The sequence below is a fragment of the Rutidosis leptorrhynchoides genome, chromosome 3 (genome assembly GCF_046630445.1).
Source record: "Rutidosis leptorrhynchoides isolate AG116_Rl617_1_P2 chromosome 3, CSIRO_AGI_Rlap_v1, whole genome shotgun sequence".
In the NCBI taxonomy this organism is placed as follows: Eukaryota; Viridiplantae; Streptophyta; class Magnoliopsida; order Asterales; family Asteraceae; genus Rutidosis; species Rutidosis leptorrhynchoides.
Window position 1 is genome coordinate 500,054,976 of NC_092335.1, and position 18,093 is coordinate 500,073,068.

Genomic DNA, 18,093 nt, shown 5'->3' on the forward strand with positions numbered 1-18,093 from the left:
TTGTTGTTCATACTTTAAAGATTCAAACCAAAGTTTGATCTTTAAGAAAGTAAACTTTAAAGTTTACTAACATGACTTACAAGCATGATTTACAACTATGAACTTTAATCTTTCAAAACATTATATGTAGAACCTAAACTAGAGAGTTTAGTTCTTGAATGTTCTTGTTAATACAAGATAAAGTGGTGAACAAACTAGTGAGTTTGATTTATAATAACATGTAAGTAAAGAAGGATAACAACAACTAGTAATCAACACAAGTAACTAAAGATTTAACAAACAAAGAATGATGACGATGAAGAGTGATATGTCACGGTTTTACAAAGGAAAGAAAGGAAGAATGATTCAAGTTTACTTACAAGAACTAGAGAGAAAAGTGAGAGAGAATGAAGCAAGTTTGAGAGTGTTTGAAATTGTGAGAGAATGAGAGTAAACAAGTAATGAGAAATGAAACAAAAGCACTCCTAACCATGCCTAAAGGCCACGGTTTCAGCTGCACAAAGGGAGGGGGAAGTTGTTTGTTAGGTTCTTGCATTTAAGCTCATAAAAGGTGGATAAAGAATGGTTATGCATGGGGATAACAAGCTAACTAGATTCCTTCAAGTAAAACTAACTAGTTAAGGTTCAATTTAATACTTACAAGTGAAAGAGTGGCTAGTTAGTCCACTTAAAGTGTAGGGTGGGCTTATAAGCCCAAAACCATGAGTCCATTAACATTAAACAAAGCCCAAGTTCAAAAATTAACAAATAAAGTCCAACAAAAGCCCAAGTAATTAACCAACAACCTTAGTTAATTAAAATGATTAATAAAACTAATCATGAATGTAAATAATATCTAAAAATATTATTCGTGAAAGTTCCGGGTGTCACAAAGACGTTTCGGGCAATTAAAGTCAAGTTCGGGCAATCATGGCAACATGTAAACATAATAACATACATTCGTTTAATCACAAGTATTAATAATAGTAATTATTAATAAATAAACGTTGGAAAAACTAGGGTCGTTACACAACGCTCGCCAATGGAAAGAAACTTTTTTCTTTATCGACCAAATTGTTATGGTACAAATTTCCCGCAAACGCTGGTGTGGTGTGATAGCGTAGCCAAAGATGTAAACAAAACCCCAATACTTGATGATGAGTAAACTAAGCTGCTTGCGGGAATGCGCAAATGTACAACATGTCTACCGCTCGTATGGGAATGTGATGCTGCGGTTGGGAAAGATATCTGCCCATTGGCCATGGGAGAACATGCGCCCAGCAATAGTCGCCTCGAATGGCAAGGGTAGGAATAGTAACACATGTATTTTGTTTTACGCAGCCGCATACTCATGTTTTTGTCTAACCGCGTGATTGTGTATGCAGAGATGAAGATGAAGAAGGTATTGACCATGGAGGAGATTACGGCTCTCTCCTTCAGCAAGAAGAACGTAGAGGAGTAGCTAGAGCAAGAAAAGACGGGCGAGAATGAGGTTTCTGCCTCTGCAACCTCATCGTCCAAACGTAAGGCGGCTGTAACCCTGCAAACAAACTAGCCCAAGAAAAAGAAACTCACCGTGAAATAAAAAGAGCACCTGCGAAATGATAACTTTGTCCCAATGGAGCAGCAATCCGCAGATCTTCCGCCTCCGGTTACCAGTAAGCATCTTATTACTCGAGTTTTTTAGAAACGATGCCTGTGCTAACTTATGCATGTCTTTGCAGAGCAAATTGACGAGACGCACCGCACGTCGTCGCGGGTGAACCCAGACCTCGAAGCAACCGCAACGTCAAAAGACCAGGCCATACATTTAAATTCTGATACAACACCGATGCCACCGCCCGGCAGCTTCTGCTTGGCCAACCTAGCCCAACTCATCCAATCCTCTGCTAAAAACTCTGCGGAGCAATCTGCCTTCCTAGAGCAAATTTTCCCAGCACGGTTCTGCAAACCCCTCTCTGCACTATCATATCGCCAAGCACATGACGCCATTGTTCAGAATGGTCTCGTGTTCTTTGGCATGTTCGCGGATTACGTTCACCGTGCAGATAATCTGTATGACGCAGCGCTACGAAAAGAGACCGAACTTGGGCTGATGCAGGCAGGTGTTAGGCAGTTGAGGAATGATAAGAGAGACGCTGAAGAAGCGCACAAAGCTGCTGAAGCGTCTGCGGCAGAAATGAAAACTGCTTTGATTGAATCCAGGAAGAAAAATCAAGAGTTGGTGGGGGCTGTTTATTAAACCAAGGGAGAAGCAGAACGTCTACGGACAGAACTTGACAAGGTCCGTAGGGAAAAGGATGATACGGTGACTGGCCACGAGCTAGCGGAAGAAGATTTGACGAAACTGCGCACCTCTCTTCTAGACATCGCGCAAAAAGTTATGGATTCGGAACCTGTGACCGAAAAGTTCAATGCGTATGTGGACGCGGCTTTGGAGCTTGACCGCAACAAGGTCGTGTGAGAGGTGCTCAAGTGCTGCGACCTCGAGCCCCCTTACCCAGACGCCGTCCAGAAACACATTAACGAAGGGTACTGTCGCATCACTCTAGGATGCAGAGCAAGCGATACAATGCATCGAAATCCCGAAGCTTGTTGTGTTTTCCGCGAACCCCATCGCACCTATCGACCAACTTTTAAAGGAGAAATTGTAAGTTTGAAACAATGTCCCATCTGTTGCGCCGTAAGTCCTATGCTTAGGCAGGTTTATGTATTTATATTTTGGAGCCTTAAGTCCCATCTTGGGATGGCGTTGAAATAATGACAAACTTTATATATGTGCCTATATTATGCTTGTAGGTCTTTTGCATGTGTCTGTGTTATATTGATTATATATCGCGAATCAAAACAAATATAAACCGCATGCCTATGCGCACGAGTTAACCAAAACCCATGCGCATACTCGGGCACTGCGTAAAATAAGCCAAAACCCATGCGCATACGCGGGCACTGCGTAAAATAAACCAATATTTTAACAAAATTACCCTAAGTATTTTAGACTCAAAAGCTATTGCGCTCTTGCTTTGTCACGTACTAGAGGTGCACTATAGTTGTGTGGTAAGCAACGTAACTAAAAACAAACCAATGTTTTTATAGTTGAGAGTTTCCTCAAGCAAACCAATGCGAGAGTAATTACGCACAAGCAAACCAATACTCGTATTTTAAGTAGACTTTGCAGCTTCTAGTCTGCATGGCGCTTAGCTAGGGGAGAACCAATTCCCTTCACCTGTTGTTTACGTGCCTTGTAACAAAACAGGCTTCTGCCACGCGGGGGCTAGATGATACCCCTTATATAGGCAGGAAACCGCATAGAAATGTAATATGTACACAGTAAAAGTATGCGCGAGTAAATATTTCCATTGGCATCAAAAGTATAATTACAACCGCGACACATCCAAACAGACGGAAATTACATGAATTAAAAAAATAATGCGCTAGGATACGTTGGAGTGATCAGTTCCAACCAGCTACATGTAACATTTCTGTAACAACGTCGCGTGCCAGGTGCGTTTCACAGGTTTCCCATCTAACATAGTCTGATGGTATGCTCCGGTGTTGCTTGCTCCCACTACCCTGTATGGACCTTCCCATCGAGGGCCCAGCTTCCCAGTATCTTCCGCATGACTTGGGTCATTCTGACGCCACACTAGATCCCCACATTTATAGGAGCGCCAGAGCACACGCTGATTATAATACTTTGTGATTTTCTGTTTGTTATTAGCCTGCATAACTACTGCAGAAAGCATGCGTTCCTCCAGCAAGTTAAGATTCTCCCGCAAAGCTTCTGAGTTTGATTCTTCATCGAAATTCTGTACGCGGAACGTTGGTACCCCAATTTCTGCAGGTACAACAGCTTCTGTACCATACACCAAACTAAACGGAGTCTCACCAGTACTTGGTTTAGGTGTTGTGCGATGTGCCCATGGCACCTTTGGCAATTCATCTACCCAACCAACGCAATAGTGCCCAAGCCTTGCTTTTATTCCAACCACTATATCCCGGTTGGTGACTTCGCACTGACCATTTGCTTGCGGATGCACCACAGATGTGAAAGTTTGTTTAATGTCAAGTTCTTCGCACCAACGGCGAAAAGGATCACCCACAAATTGCATGCCGTTATCGCTAACAATTTCGTTCGGTATACCGAAGCGACAGACAATGTCTTCCCATACAAAATTCCGCACTCTTTTTCTTGAAATTGTTGCCAGTGGGCGTGCTTCTACCCACTTTGTGAAATAATTGATTGCAACAATCAAGAACTTAATGTTTCCTGCATATGCAGAGTCAGCGTAAGGTACTGTCGCATGTAACGTACTTATGAATTAAAAGATTATATTACCTCGTCCTTTTGGAAATGGTCCGACTATGTCAATTGCCCATTTACAGAACAGCCATGGTGAGGAGACTGGAATCATTGGATGCTGTAACACCCCGTTTTCCCCGTACATGACTTATAGGTGTAAAGTGTGCGTACGACTAGTTTACGGATGGCTCAAATCGTACTCGCATGTTGAAGTTAGTACGCGAGAAAAATGAATCAGGGAAAGCAGAGTGTCGCGGCGCGACAAATGGAGCCGCGGCGCGGCGTTTCGAAAGAATCCAGGTCAGAAGCTTGATATAAAATGATCCCAGACCTAGTTATAGGTCGCGGCGCGACGAATTAGGCCGCGGCGCGGCATACAGTGCGAACTGGCACCGGATTCTTGTAATTTTAAATGAAGTTCAAGGGCAATTTGGTCATTTCACGTTTGAGCCAGATTTGAGGCTTTAACCTCATCCACTCATTCATTTTCTTTATTTTCTTTTCCTTTTGTTTCCTATTTTCCTCTCAAAACATAAATACCTCAAGTGATTCAAGTGGGATTTTGGAAAGGAAGAAGCAGGTTTTGATCTTTGGCGTAGTTGACAAGTTTGTTCTCCTCGTTCTTAGCTACACGGTGATACTAGTGGTAAGCTCTAACTCTGAATTTCATTTTCGTGTTCATCATTCAAATTGAGGCTTTTGGCTTGTATGTTCATAGATGGAACTCATTTAGTTGTTAATTGGAGATTAACACCAAGATTCGGGTTTGTAAGTGTTAGAGGCGGGTTTTGGGTTGGTTAATGATCTAACCATGTTTAAGACTCGTAAATGGTGTACAATCACTAGCATTAGTGATTATTGTTGTTTTGGAGACTTTTAGGGTTTTCATGGTTGATTAATTTTGACTAGAGTCAAAATTAGGGTTTGTTGAGGATTATGACCCGAATGTTGATTCGATGCGATTTGTAAACTTAAAATGGATTAAGTTGAAGTATAAAACCGAGCTAAACATGTTTTGGTGTCAAAACTTGTAAATGGTGAGATTTTGACCTTATGGGTCAAAATTAGGGTTTATGGGCGATTTTGAGAACGATAAGTGTTAACACTTGTGTTCGGGTTCAATTGGCATATTAGGACCATTATCACTTGTGTTAGTGATTATTGGTTAGTTTGGGCGCGGTTTGTCCTTGGAAGTGCATTTGGGTCGAAATTGCACTAAGTGTCGAATTGGGTTGGTTTGTAGATCCAATCTAAGTGTGTTGTTGAATTTGTGATAATGGAATAGGTACTTTCCATTGACGAGTTGCGAATTACTTAGAAGCATTTCTTCAAGGCGACAAGGTGAGTGTTAATATCCTATATGCATATGTATGTATAGGATGGGTGCGGGTCGGGTGAAGTGGTTCTCGGTCATAGAGCTCACTTCACATATAGGTGGATTGATGGACTAGCGTATAGGTCCAATTGGCACATTTGTGCGTTTTGGTTGACCACCTTTGGCGAGGTACACGCTTGTGTGTACGTTAACACACGTGGTTGTGATTTGGATGTTATAACCCCAATGGCGAAGGGTTGATATTGTTGTGAAGTGGATGACCCCGATGTGGTAGATTTTATAATCCCGTGACCGTGGGTTTTGATGTTGAGAAGTGAATCAAGTGTAGTTCGGATTCACGATGACTCGTGTAGTTCGGTCATCTTATTGAGGTAGTAATCTCGTGTGGTTTCAGATTACTAAGGCTCGTGTAGTTCGGCCAACCTCGATGTTGTGAAGATAGAAATCTCGTGTGGGTTCGGATTTCTAAGGCTCATGTAGCTCGGCCAATCTTCATTGTGGTGTTTGGTATTCGGTAATGGGTTAAGGGGTTAACCTTAGTCATTTTATATTGTTATATATATATTAATGTAATGTTGTGTTGTAGCTAACCCTCCGGGTGTAGCTTATTGGCTTTGTTCACATCGTCGTTGGTGAACTTATACTTTGTTGATATCTTTAGCTTGTTGCTTAGAGATCGTACGATATGATTAGTGTAGTGGTCTTATACATGGATGCTTTGGTATACGGTATTTGATATTTGTGTGGCGTGTCCATTTTATACATATATATGTATGTAGTATATTATCATTCACTAATCGTTAGCTTACCCTCTTGTTGTTGATATTTTTATAGGTTCGCATGCTTGGCGGCTCGGGTAAGCTTGGGGATTAGAGATCTTGGCTAGGTTGCTAAGAAGAACTTACTTTTGTATTCGATTAGGATTTGGGTAGCGTAGTCCCAAATCACCATGCTCGGTTTTGGTTGGAAACTAAACTAGTCGGGTCGTGTATGTCCGTTTGGACAATTAATCAATGTATTAAATGTTTTAAGGTTTATTAAACCTTCTATTGTATTAAAGATGTTTATGGAAACACAATTGGGACCTAAAGTATTATTTGACGCGTATTAAAAGGAAAAAATTTTATGGGCCGGTTTTAATACGGGTTGGGTCGTTACAAGTGGTATCAGAGCATGGTCTAAGGGATTTAGGTGACTTGAGATAGGTGCCTAGACTTAGACTTTTGTGTGTGCTTATTTGTTGCGGGACTTGTTGGTGAACGGGTCGGAACGGGTTATAGTTAGTGCCTTGTTTGTAGGTGGACTAACTAGGATTTTTGGCTTGTGTTGTGATGCTATTCCCTTGCGTGTGTTTATATCGCGTGGAATCATCGTTGTGTTGGTTATATCATCGAGCGAGGCGGTCATTGTACTAACGAGTTGAGATGACGTGTGTGCGTAATAAGGACTTGCAAACCTTATTACGGGTGCAAATCGTGTCTAACAAGTGATGTACGAAGAGTGTTGAGCAAGATGGTGCGGTGTTATGCATGTTGTTTTATACGTTCGTGGACTAATCGTTTTGCATTCTTTAGAATGACGACGTGAAACGAGATCGAAACGAATGACGAGGAGTTTAACTCTAGAGTTGCAGCCACTGTTGCGGAGCAAATGAGTGCGTTTCGAGAAGAAATGGATAGGAAGTATTCCGAATTTCGGGGTAGTAGTGAAATGGAGCGTTGTCTTAAGAGCTTCATGAGGACTAAACCCCCGATGTATGATGGGAAACCGGATCCTTTGGTAAGCACAACTTGGATCTCGGATGTCGAAGGGTGTTTTCGTACTATTGAATGCCCTCCTGAGAAGAAGACGAGACTCGCTACTAGTTTGTTGCGGGGTAGGGCAAAGGATTGGTTGGATGGTAAGATTGATCTTGTCGGTGGTGAACCGTTTATGATGTTATCGTGGGACGGGTTTAAGAAGGAATTCTTCGAGGAGTTCCGGACTTCAGCCGATTTGTCGGAAATGCGTAATGAGTTGCGAAATTTGCAACTGGGTTCTATGGATTTGAATACTCTCAAGACGACCTTTATGGCGAAGGCTCGTTTTTGCCCGGAGTATTTAGGGGATGATAATTTGTTGATGCAAGATTTCTATCGAACCTTGAATGATGACTTGAAGAATAAGATTAGCCGGGGTCACGCGAAATCGTTTGCGGAATTATTCGACTTGGCTAGAGGTTTCCAGTCGTATTCGCGATCGAAGACGGGTGAACCTTCAAGTGAGAGAAGGGTTGTTTCGTATGGTGCTCCAAGTAAGAGGACTAAGGGTCCGAGTGTGAGCACGGGTGGTACACGGATGGGTATACCGGATTCTAGTGCATCTAGATGTTACAATTGTGGCATGAGGGGTCACAAGTCTTGGGAATGTTCGGTACCAAAGGGTGATGGTATGGTGTGTTTCAATTGCCATGAAGAAGGACATCGTAAGTCGGAATGTCCCAAGTTAGCGGGGACGGGTGCGGGAAGGAGACGTTAAGGTACCTTTCATTTTAATAAATATGCCCTTTGATTATTTATTAAGTGCCGTTTGAATTTGAGTTGATTAAATGCCTTGTGTTGTTCATATTATTGCTATAGGTGACGTTCCTAATGGAAGTACCCTATGGTGACGTTTTGATTAATGGGCGAAGGGCGTAAGACTTGGTGCAACCAAAAATTCCTTGGTATTTGGGAAATGTTTCTACCAAGCCATGGAAATGGGTTTTGGTGTTCGGTTGTTAAGCACGTGCTCGCTTTTATGTTGAAGTTGATGAACCACAAGGTTCGACGGGTGGAATGAAGCCCGAGAAATCTAGTGCTGATCTCGATGTATGTTGGTAAAGGAGTCTACGTGACGCGACATTAGGTGCCTCTCTTATACCTACTAGCATGGTGTTCGACTCCGATTGTGTTGCGGTTACATTGTACTTAAGGTACCGAAGTAAAACCCTCAGGTACATGAGTGATCGGGTGAAATTTGACAAACTAAAGCAATTGGATGATTGCGAGGGTATGGTTTGGGTAATCGTGGTACACTTTTCATTCGAAGTGTTTAAGGATTGATCGAAATCTTCCGTGTGCTCAAGGCTGGAGCAAGATATGGTGATGGGTCATGTGAGCCCAATCGTTTGTAAAGTCTACCTTTGGTAGCATTGTACGGTTGTACGAGTTGTGGATATGGGACGTAGTTCCAAGTGGATATGGGACGTAGTTCCAAGTGAGATTTCGGATGATGCTTTCGGTAGATCCGGAAAATGTTGTCGAGACCTGGTTTTGGTCGATTTGTGGTAGATTACAATTTCGGATATATTGTACTTATGGTTTGGATTTGAATTATCACCGAGGTGGTAATGTGGTAAATCTCGTTGAGAGATAATGGACGTGTTTGGTGAGCAAGGTGAAATCCTTCGGTTAAGGGAGGTGTGTGTCGGATTCTCTTCTAGAGAATTAGTGTTTTGTACCTATGTTTGATATAGGTGGTTCTTGCTCGAGTGTGTGAATGGTTAGTGGTATCCGTTAGGATTCACTATGGCATAGCAGAGCGCGATGTTACGCTACTCGTCATTTGAGGCCAAAAGGGCGTTGATTGATGAAGCATGACTTTCGAAGTCCGCTGACTTCATCATGGGAGTATGCGATTGGTGGAGCATGACCTTTAGGGTCCGCTGACTTCATCATGAGCGATGTGTTATATCGGTGAAGCATGACCGTTGACGGGGTCCGCTGACTTCATCCGGTGTTGAGATTGGTGAAGTATGATCTTCGGGTCCACTGACTTCATCATGGTAGTGGATCGCGTGTGGTTTCGGATTCACGATGATGCGTGTGGTTTCGGTCATCTTATTGTGGAAGTGAGTCGCATGTAGTTCGGATTCACAAATGACTCGTGTGGTTTCGGTCATTGTATGGAGGAGTGAGTCTCGTGTAGTTCGGATTCACAAATGACTCGTGTAGTTCGGTCATTCCTCTGGGATAGTGACTCTCGTGTAGTTCGGATTCACTAAGGCGCGTGTAGTTCGGCTAATCCCGATTGTTGTTGTGGTGAAGGTAGTGAGTCGCGTGTAGTTCGGATTCACTAAGGCGCGTGTGTTTTCGTCCAGCCTTCGGGTTGTGTGATCTGTCGGTTGTTTTATACACCGATGGTGGGGTCGTAAGGACCATGTCGTGTGATCTATTGGTTGTTTGATACACCAATGGTGGGGTCGTAAGGACCATGTCGTGTGATCTATTGGTTATTTGATACACCAATGGTGGGGTCGTAAGGACCATGTTGTGGGAACTATCGGTTGTTTTATACGCCGATGGTGGGGTCGTGAGTACCATGTTGTATGATTAGTGATGCGATAGCCGTATTTCGCTCACATGTTGCTACGGGTGTGACGATAGTCGATTTTGTACACCTTGGGATTAACGTTACCATAGTCGTTTTGGGCGTTATCGGTCTTAACCGTTTGTTATAATGTTACGGTAGTTGCATATTGGTCGTATTGCGCACTACAAGGGATGTATAGTGATTGGTGTTATCCGTAAGGATTCGTTTGGTTCGGTCTCCATCGTTTCGGATTGTTGACCTTAGGTTGAGACTTGGTTGCTTTTAGAGCATTGTACTTGGTAATGGTATGCTAGAGGGTTGATATCTCGGTTCGAGATTGGTTGAGTTTTCCCGATGTGAGGGATTGAGTTAGTGCTAGTGCTCAGAATTATGGAATTTGATAAATCGCGGGTGACGATTTAGCTGTTAAGGGTAACTCTTTGAGAATAATTGTCTAAGGGATCGTTGTAGACTTCGGTTGTTGCGTGTATTGTACGTCTCGGGATGCAATCAAGTGTGTAATTTGTCATTGGATTAACCATCGGGTTAGCAAATTTGTGGTAGAAGTCGGTTTGAAATGCATGTTCGACAACCATTGAGTGTGGGTCAGTTTGGGTTCGTGACTAGGATCACGAGGACGTGATCGAATCTAAGTGGGGGAGAGTTGTAACACCACGTTTTCCCCGTACATGACTTATAGGTGTAAAGTGTGCGTACTACTATTTTACGGATGGTTCAAAGCGTACTCGCATGTTGAAGTTAGTACGCAAGAAAAATGAATCAGGGAAAGCAGAGTGTCGCGGCGAGACAAATGGAGCCGCGGCGCGGCGTTTCGAAAGAATCCAGGTCAGAAGCTTGATATAAAATGATCCCAGACCTAGTTATAGGTCGCGGTGCGATGAATTAGGCCGCGGCGCGGCATACAGTGCGAACTGGCACCGGATTCTTGTAATTTTAAATGAAGTTCAAGGGCAATTTGGTCATTTCACGTTTGAGCCAGATTTGAGGCTTTAACCTCATCCACTCATTCATTTTCTTTATTTTCTTTTCCTTTTCTTTCCTATTTTCCTCTCAAAACATAAATTCCTCAAGTGATTCAAGTGGGATTTTGGAAAGGAAGAAGCGGGTTTTGATCTTTGGCGTAGTTGACAAGTTTGTTCTCCTCGTTCTTAGCTACACGGTGATACTAGTGGTAAGCTCTAACTCCGAATTTCATTTTCGTGTTCATCATTCAAATTGAGGCTTTTGGGTTGTGTGTTCATAGATGGAACCCATTTAGTTGTTAATTGGAGATTAACACCAAGATTCGGGTTTGTAAGTTTTTGATAATGCAAAAAACGAACATATATTTCATAGCATTATTCCTCAAGAAAGACAAGCTTTTAGTTGCAATTGTTCTATTTAAAAGTGATATTCGTTTAAATAATAAAAGGTGAAGACAAAAGACAGATTCGACGAATTGAAGACGCAGACGACCAAAAAGCTCAAAAGTACAAAATACAATCAAAGAGGTTCCAATTATTGATAAGAAACGTCTCAAAATTTCAAGAGTACAAGATTCAAAACGCAAAGTACAAGATATTAAATTGTACGCAAGGACGTTCGAAAATCCGGAACCGGGACCAGAGTCAACTCTCAACACTCGACGCAACGGACTAAAAATTACAAGTTAACTATGTATATAAATATAATATAATATAATATATAATTAATTCTTAAAATTAATATATATATTATAATATATTTATAAATTGTCGGCAAACAAAGAGCCAAAGCTTAGTGAGCTGTAAATTTAAACTCCGCGAGTTGCGGAGTTTGAAGGCAAAAAATTACGCGACTCGCGAAGTTCACCTGGACTCAAATCGCTATAAAAGCAAACGAAGTTTGATCGCAAAAATATCCAAAAAATATCAATCTCTCTATATCTATACGTAAATATTTATATTTATATTTTAATTTTAATTTTAATTTTAATTTTAATTCTAATAATAAGGGTATGTTAGCGAATATTGTAAGGGTGTAAGTCGAAATTCTGTCCGTGTAACGCTACGCTATTTTTAATCATTGTAAGTTATGTTCAACCTTTTTAATTTAATGTCTCGTAGCTAAGTTATTATTATGCTTATTTAAAACGAAGTAATCATGATGTTGGGCTAATTACTAAAATTGGGTAATTGGGCTTTGTACCATAATTGGGGTTTGGACAAAAGAACGACACTTGTGGAAATTAGACTATGGGCTATTAATGGGCTTTATATTTGTTTAACTAAATGATAGTTTGTTAATTTTAATATAAAGATTTACAATTAGACGTCCCTATAAATAACCATATACACTCAATCGGACACGATGGGCAGGATATTTATATATACGAATAATCGTTCATTTAACCGGACACGGGAATGGATTAATAGCCACTAGAATTATTAAAACAGGGGTGAAATTATGTACAAAGACACTTTGTATAATTGATAACAAAGTATTAAAACCTTGGGTTACACTCAGTCGACATCCTGGTGTAATTATTAAACAAAGTATTAAAATCTTGTTACAGTTTAAGTCCCCAATTAGTTAGAATATTTGACTTCGGGTATAAGGATAATTTGACGAGGACACTCGCACTTTATATTTATGACTGATGGACTGTTATGGACAAAAACCAGATGGACATATTAAATAATCCAGGACAAAGGACAATTAACCCATGGGCATAAAACTAAAATCAACACGTCAAACATCATGATTACGGAAGTTTAAATAAGCATAATTCTTTTATTTCATATTTAATTTCCTTTATTTTATATTTAATTGCACTTCTAATTATCGCACTTTTATTTATTGTTATTGTATTTAATTGCACTTTTAATTATCATACTTTTTAATTATCGCACTTTTATTTATCGCAATTTCATTATCGTTATTTACTTTACGCTTTAAATTAAGTCTTTTATTTATTTTTAATATTTTACATTTGGTTTTAACTGCGACAAAAGTTTTTAAAATCGACAAACCGGTCATTAAACGGTAAAAACCCCCCTTTATAATAATAATATTACCTATATATATATTTGTATTTTTATAAATTTAAACTAATATAGCGTTAAGCTTTGTGAAAAAGATTCCCTGTGGAACGAACCGGACTTACTAAAAACTACACTACTGTACGATTAGGTACACTGCCTATAAGTGTTGTAGCAAGGTTTAAGTATATCCATTCTATAAATAAATAAATATCTTGTGTAAAATTGTATCATATTTAATAGTATTTCCTTGTAAAATATAAGCTATTTTATATACACCTCGCATAATATCAAGTATTTTTGGCGCCGCTGCGGGAATTTTAAACGCCGAAAGCGCAACGCAAATAAAAAAAATAAATAATTACGTCGAAAAACTGAAACGAAACAGCTTGTCATCTGAAATTTCGATCCCCGCGACTCGCGGAGTTTGTTGCCTGGAATACCGCAACTCGCGGAGCCGTCTGACACGGGTTACACAGAACCCTAATTTCGCATTAATTACGTAATTATTATTATTATTATTAATTAAAAACCCTAATTAGGTTTTAATTTTTAATTAATTAAGTTTAGTTTATTTATTTAATTTGTATATTTAGTTTAATTAATTTAAATAAATTATAAAATTAACACTCTTAATAAATAAATAATATAAAAATAATATTTTTATAAAAATTGTACTTTTTACAACTTTTAGTATATTTTTATATTTTATTTTTTTTAATTGTTTTTAGCGTAATATTTGTATTTTTCGCTCGTATTTAGTTTTAATTCATAGTTTTTGTCATAGTTATTTTTATTTCTAAATTTTAAGGCTTTGCCGTAAAATCCCTTAAGTGCTTTTTCTTTAGACTAAGATATAGGTGCTTTAGAATTTTGTAACGCCTTTTTAAGTTTTAGTTCCTTTTTAAGATATTGCCATTTGGGATACAGTTTTACTTGTAAGCTTTAATATTTTTAGACGCCTTTTACCTATGTATCAATTATCATTCCAATTAGTAATCTCAATTTGCGATTATAATTTTAAGTTAGTGATAGTAATAAGGTTGGGTTAGTCAAGTATTTTTAAGTTTTATAAGTCACTCTTTTTCTTTCTTATTTTTTCGATCTTTTCTTTTTCGACCTTTTTCGACGCGCTCTTTTTCTTTCTTATTTCTCGCCATTCTAGTTTTAGGACATAGATTTTTATTCTACTTCTTATCTAAATTTCTTAAAATTATGAAAATTTATTTTAAGTGGTTAAATTGATAGACATCAAAATTTTCTGGTTCGTAGTAATAGTTGGATTTGTACGTGGACCGGGTTATTGGAGCCAAACAGTCCTCAATTATATTGAGACCAAACGAATCCAGCCCCTCTGCTACATCTTTTGGCTATTCGAAACGTGGGCAAAATCAGAAAAGTCTATTAATTGGATAACTTATATAATTTTTTTCTTTCCTTTTAAAAACTAATAGGATATTCAGTGAATGCACCGAGCAAGACGTTCACCACCTTTTGTACGTTCACCACCTGTAACTAGATCAAGACATCTAGCAAATATTACCGCCGTTGATTTTCCTTTAGAATCGTCATCCAGTCGATCAAGTACTCCAATTCAAATTTCCGATAATCCATTTTTTGAACCCGACCTCACAATTGAGAATCCGGATAATATTCAGGGACAATTCATAGATCCTGAACCATTAAATTTTCCTCCGGAACCACCAATCATTCAAACAGATATTGTTGAGGAACGAACCATTAAATCAGAATCCTCTAGTGATTCAGATTCAACAAATTCAATTATGGAGAATCTGGAACCTTTAAGTATGGAAGACCGAATGAGAGCTAAACGCACTGGCCAAGGTCACGCAATTACTCATCCTGACATTAATGCGCCAGATTATGAAATCAAAGGACAAATTCTACATATGGTGACTAATCAATGCCAATTTAGTGGTGCGCCGAAGGAAGATCCAAATGAACATCTTCATACCTTTAATAGGATCTGCACACTATTTAAAATAAGAGAAGTTGAGGATGAACAGATATATTTCATGTTATTTCCCTGGACTTTAAAGGGAGAAGCCAAAGATTGGTTGGAATCGTTACCTGAAGGGGCGATTGATACATGGGACGTTTTAGTTGAAAAATTTCTTAAACAATTCTTTCCGGCATCTAAAGCCGTAAGACTTCAAGGAGAAATTGTTACGTTCACACAGAAGCCAAATGAAACTCTATATGAGGTGTGGACAAGATTTGGAAAGTTATTAAGAGGATGTCCGCAACATGGTTTAGATACCTGTCAAATAGTACAAATATTCTACCAAAGATGCGACATCACTACAAGGAAAGACATAGATATTGCAGCTGGTGGTTCCATTATGAAGAAAACCGAAACTGATGCTTACAAAATTATTGATAACACTGCTTCCCACTCACATGAGTGGCACCAAGAAAAAGATATCGTTAGATCATCTAAAGCAGCTAGAGCCGATTCTAGCCATGACTTAGATTCCATTTCCGCAAAGATAGATGCTGTCGAGAGACGAATGGAAAAGATGACTAAGGATATTCACTCAATACGAATTAGTTGTGAGCAGTGTGGAGGACCACATTTGACAAAAGATTGTCTCATTATTGAATTAACAATGGAACAAAGAGAGAATATTTCATACATAAACCAAAGGCCTGGAAATAATTATCAGAATAATTATCAACTGCCAAGACCGATCTACAATCAAAACCAGAATTATAACAGAAATGTTCCATACAACAACCAATAAGGTCCTAGCAATCAACAAGTATCCAATAATACTTACTATCAGCAAAGACCTAATTTTCAAAACAAACCACCACAAACCGATGATAAAAAGCCGAATTTAGAAGATATGATGACGAAGCTAGTTGAAACTCAAACGCAGTTTTTCACATCTCAAAAACAAACTAATGAACAAAATGCTCAAGCATTTAGAAATCAACAAGCTTCTATTCAAAACTTAGAACAAGAAGTAAGTAACCTAGCAAGGTTAATAGGTGAAATAAAACCGGGAAGTTTACCTAGTGATACAAATGCTAACCCCCGGAATGAAACAGCTAAAGTCATTACCACAAGAAGTGGTACAACACTTAAACCACCTGAAATACCTGTAACTTCTGATGAAGCTATTCCTACTCCACAAGAACCATAACCTGATCAAGATAAGGAAAAAGAACCGGTAGTTGAAAAGGTTAATGAAGATAACACAGCTAAGAATAAACCTTATGTTAAACCATACTAACCACCACTTCCTTACCCGAGTAAAATGAAGAAAGAGAAACTTGAAGCCGAGCAATCCAAATTCTTGGATATGTTTAAACAGATAAATGTAAATCTTCCTTTCATTGATGTGATTTCAGGAATGCCTAGATATGCTAAATTCTTGAAAGATCTAATCTCAAATAGAAAGAAAATGGAAGAACTCTCGGCCGTTACTATGAATGCTAATTGTTCAGCAGTGCTGTTGAATAAGATACCAGAAAAACTATCTGATCCAGGAAGTTTCACAATTCCATGTTTTCTGGGTAGTCTTAGTTCAATAGAAGCATTGGCAGACTTAGGTGCTAGTATAAATTTAATGTCGTATTCACTATACACTAAACTAGACCTTGGAGAATTGAAAACAACAAGAATAAGTATACAACTAGCCGATAGATCAATAAAATATCCTAGAGGGATAATGAAAAACATGCTAGTTAAAGTTGGTACTTTAGTATTTCCAGTAGATTTTGTTGTTCTAGACATGGAAGAAGATTCTCAAGTTCCTCTCATATTAGGAAGACTATTCTTAAACACGGCTAAAGCAATGATAGACGTGTTCGGTAAGAAATTGACCCTAAGTATAGAGGACGAGAGTGTTACCTTTTCAGTTGATAGAGCAATGCAACAACTACAATCTGCAGATGATACATGTTATTATATTCAAACTATAGATTCACATGCAGAATTGTTAGAAGAATTTCCAGAATTACAAGGAACAGGAGAATGTTCTTTAGGAGAATGTTCTTTAGGAGAAGGTAATGAACCAATTGATGAAGCTGAAATGTTAGCTACACTAATAGCTAATGGATATGAACCAACAACAGAAGAAATTCAAATGCTAAAAGAAGAAGACGGATATCGATATAAATCATCGATAGAAGAACCACCGAAATTAGAGTTAAAGCCACTTCCAAACCATTTGGAATACGCTTATTTACATGGTGAATCTGAATTACCTGTAATAATATCGTCTTCTCTTACTGAAAATGAAAAATCTCAACTCATTTCTGTGTTGAAAGCTCATAAACCAGCCATTGCATGGAAGATTCATGATATTAAAGGAATAAGTCCTTCGTATTGCACACATAAAATCCTTATGGAAGAAGGTCATAAAACGTATGTGCAACGCCAACGAAGACTAAATCCTAATATGCAAGATGTTGTTAAAAAAGAAATTATTAAACTGCTAGATGCAGGTCTAATTTATCCAATTTCTGATAGTCCATGGGTAAGCCCAGTTCAATGCGTGCCTAAGAAGGGTGGCATGACTGTTATCACAAATGAGAAAAATGAGCTTATTCCTACTAGGACTGTAACAGGATGGCGTGTATGTATTGATTATAGAAAATTAAATGACGCCACCAGAAAAGATCACTTTCCCTTACCTTTCATTGATCAAATGTTAGAAAGGCTAGCCGGAAATAGTTACTATTGTTTTCTAGATGGTTTTTCCGGATATTTTCAAATTCCAATAGCAGCCGAAGATCAAGAGAAAACCACATTCACGTGCCCTTATGGTACTTTTGCTTACAAACGCATGCCATTTGGAATTTGTAACACCCCTGCAACCTTTCAAAGGTGCATGATGGCGATTTTTCACGACATGATAGAAGAATGCATGGAAGTTTTCATGGATGACTTTTCAGTCTTCGGTGATACATTTGAATTATGTCTAGTTAATCTGGAACGAATGCTTATTAGATGCGAACAATCAAATCTAGTACTTAATTGGGAGAAATGCCATTTCATGGTTAAAGAAGGCATCGTTCTTGGACATAAAATTTTAAAAGAAGGAATTGAAGTGGATAGAGCTAAAGTAGATGTAATTGCTAAATTTCCACAT

General features: G+C 38.8%; 1 protein-coding gene across 1 annotated transcript in view; it reads right to left on the bottom strand.

Moving 5' to 3' along the window:
• Positions 1-3,446: 3,446 nt before the first annotated feature.
• The window catches only part of LOC139901803 (uncharacterized), a 72,524-nt gene continuing 57,877 nt past the window's right edge, over positions 3,447-18,093 (bottom strand). Inside the window, exon 5 of the mRNA XM_071884479.1 lies at positions 3,447-4,276. Coding sequence (XP_071740580.1) covers positions 3,447-4,276 — 830 coding nt within the window. The remainder of the gene's footprint in view (positions 4,277-18,093) is intronic.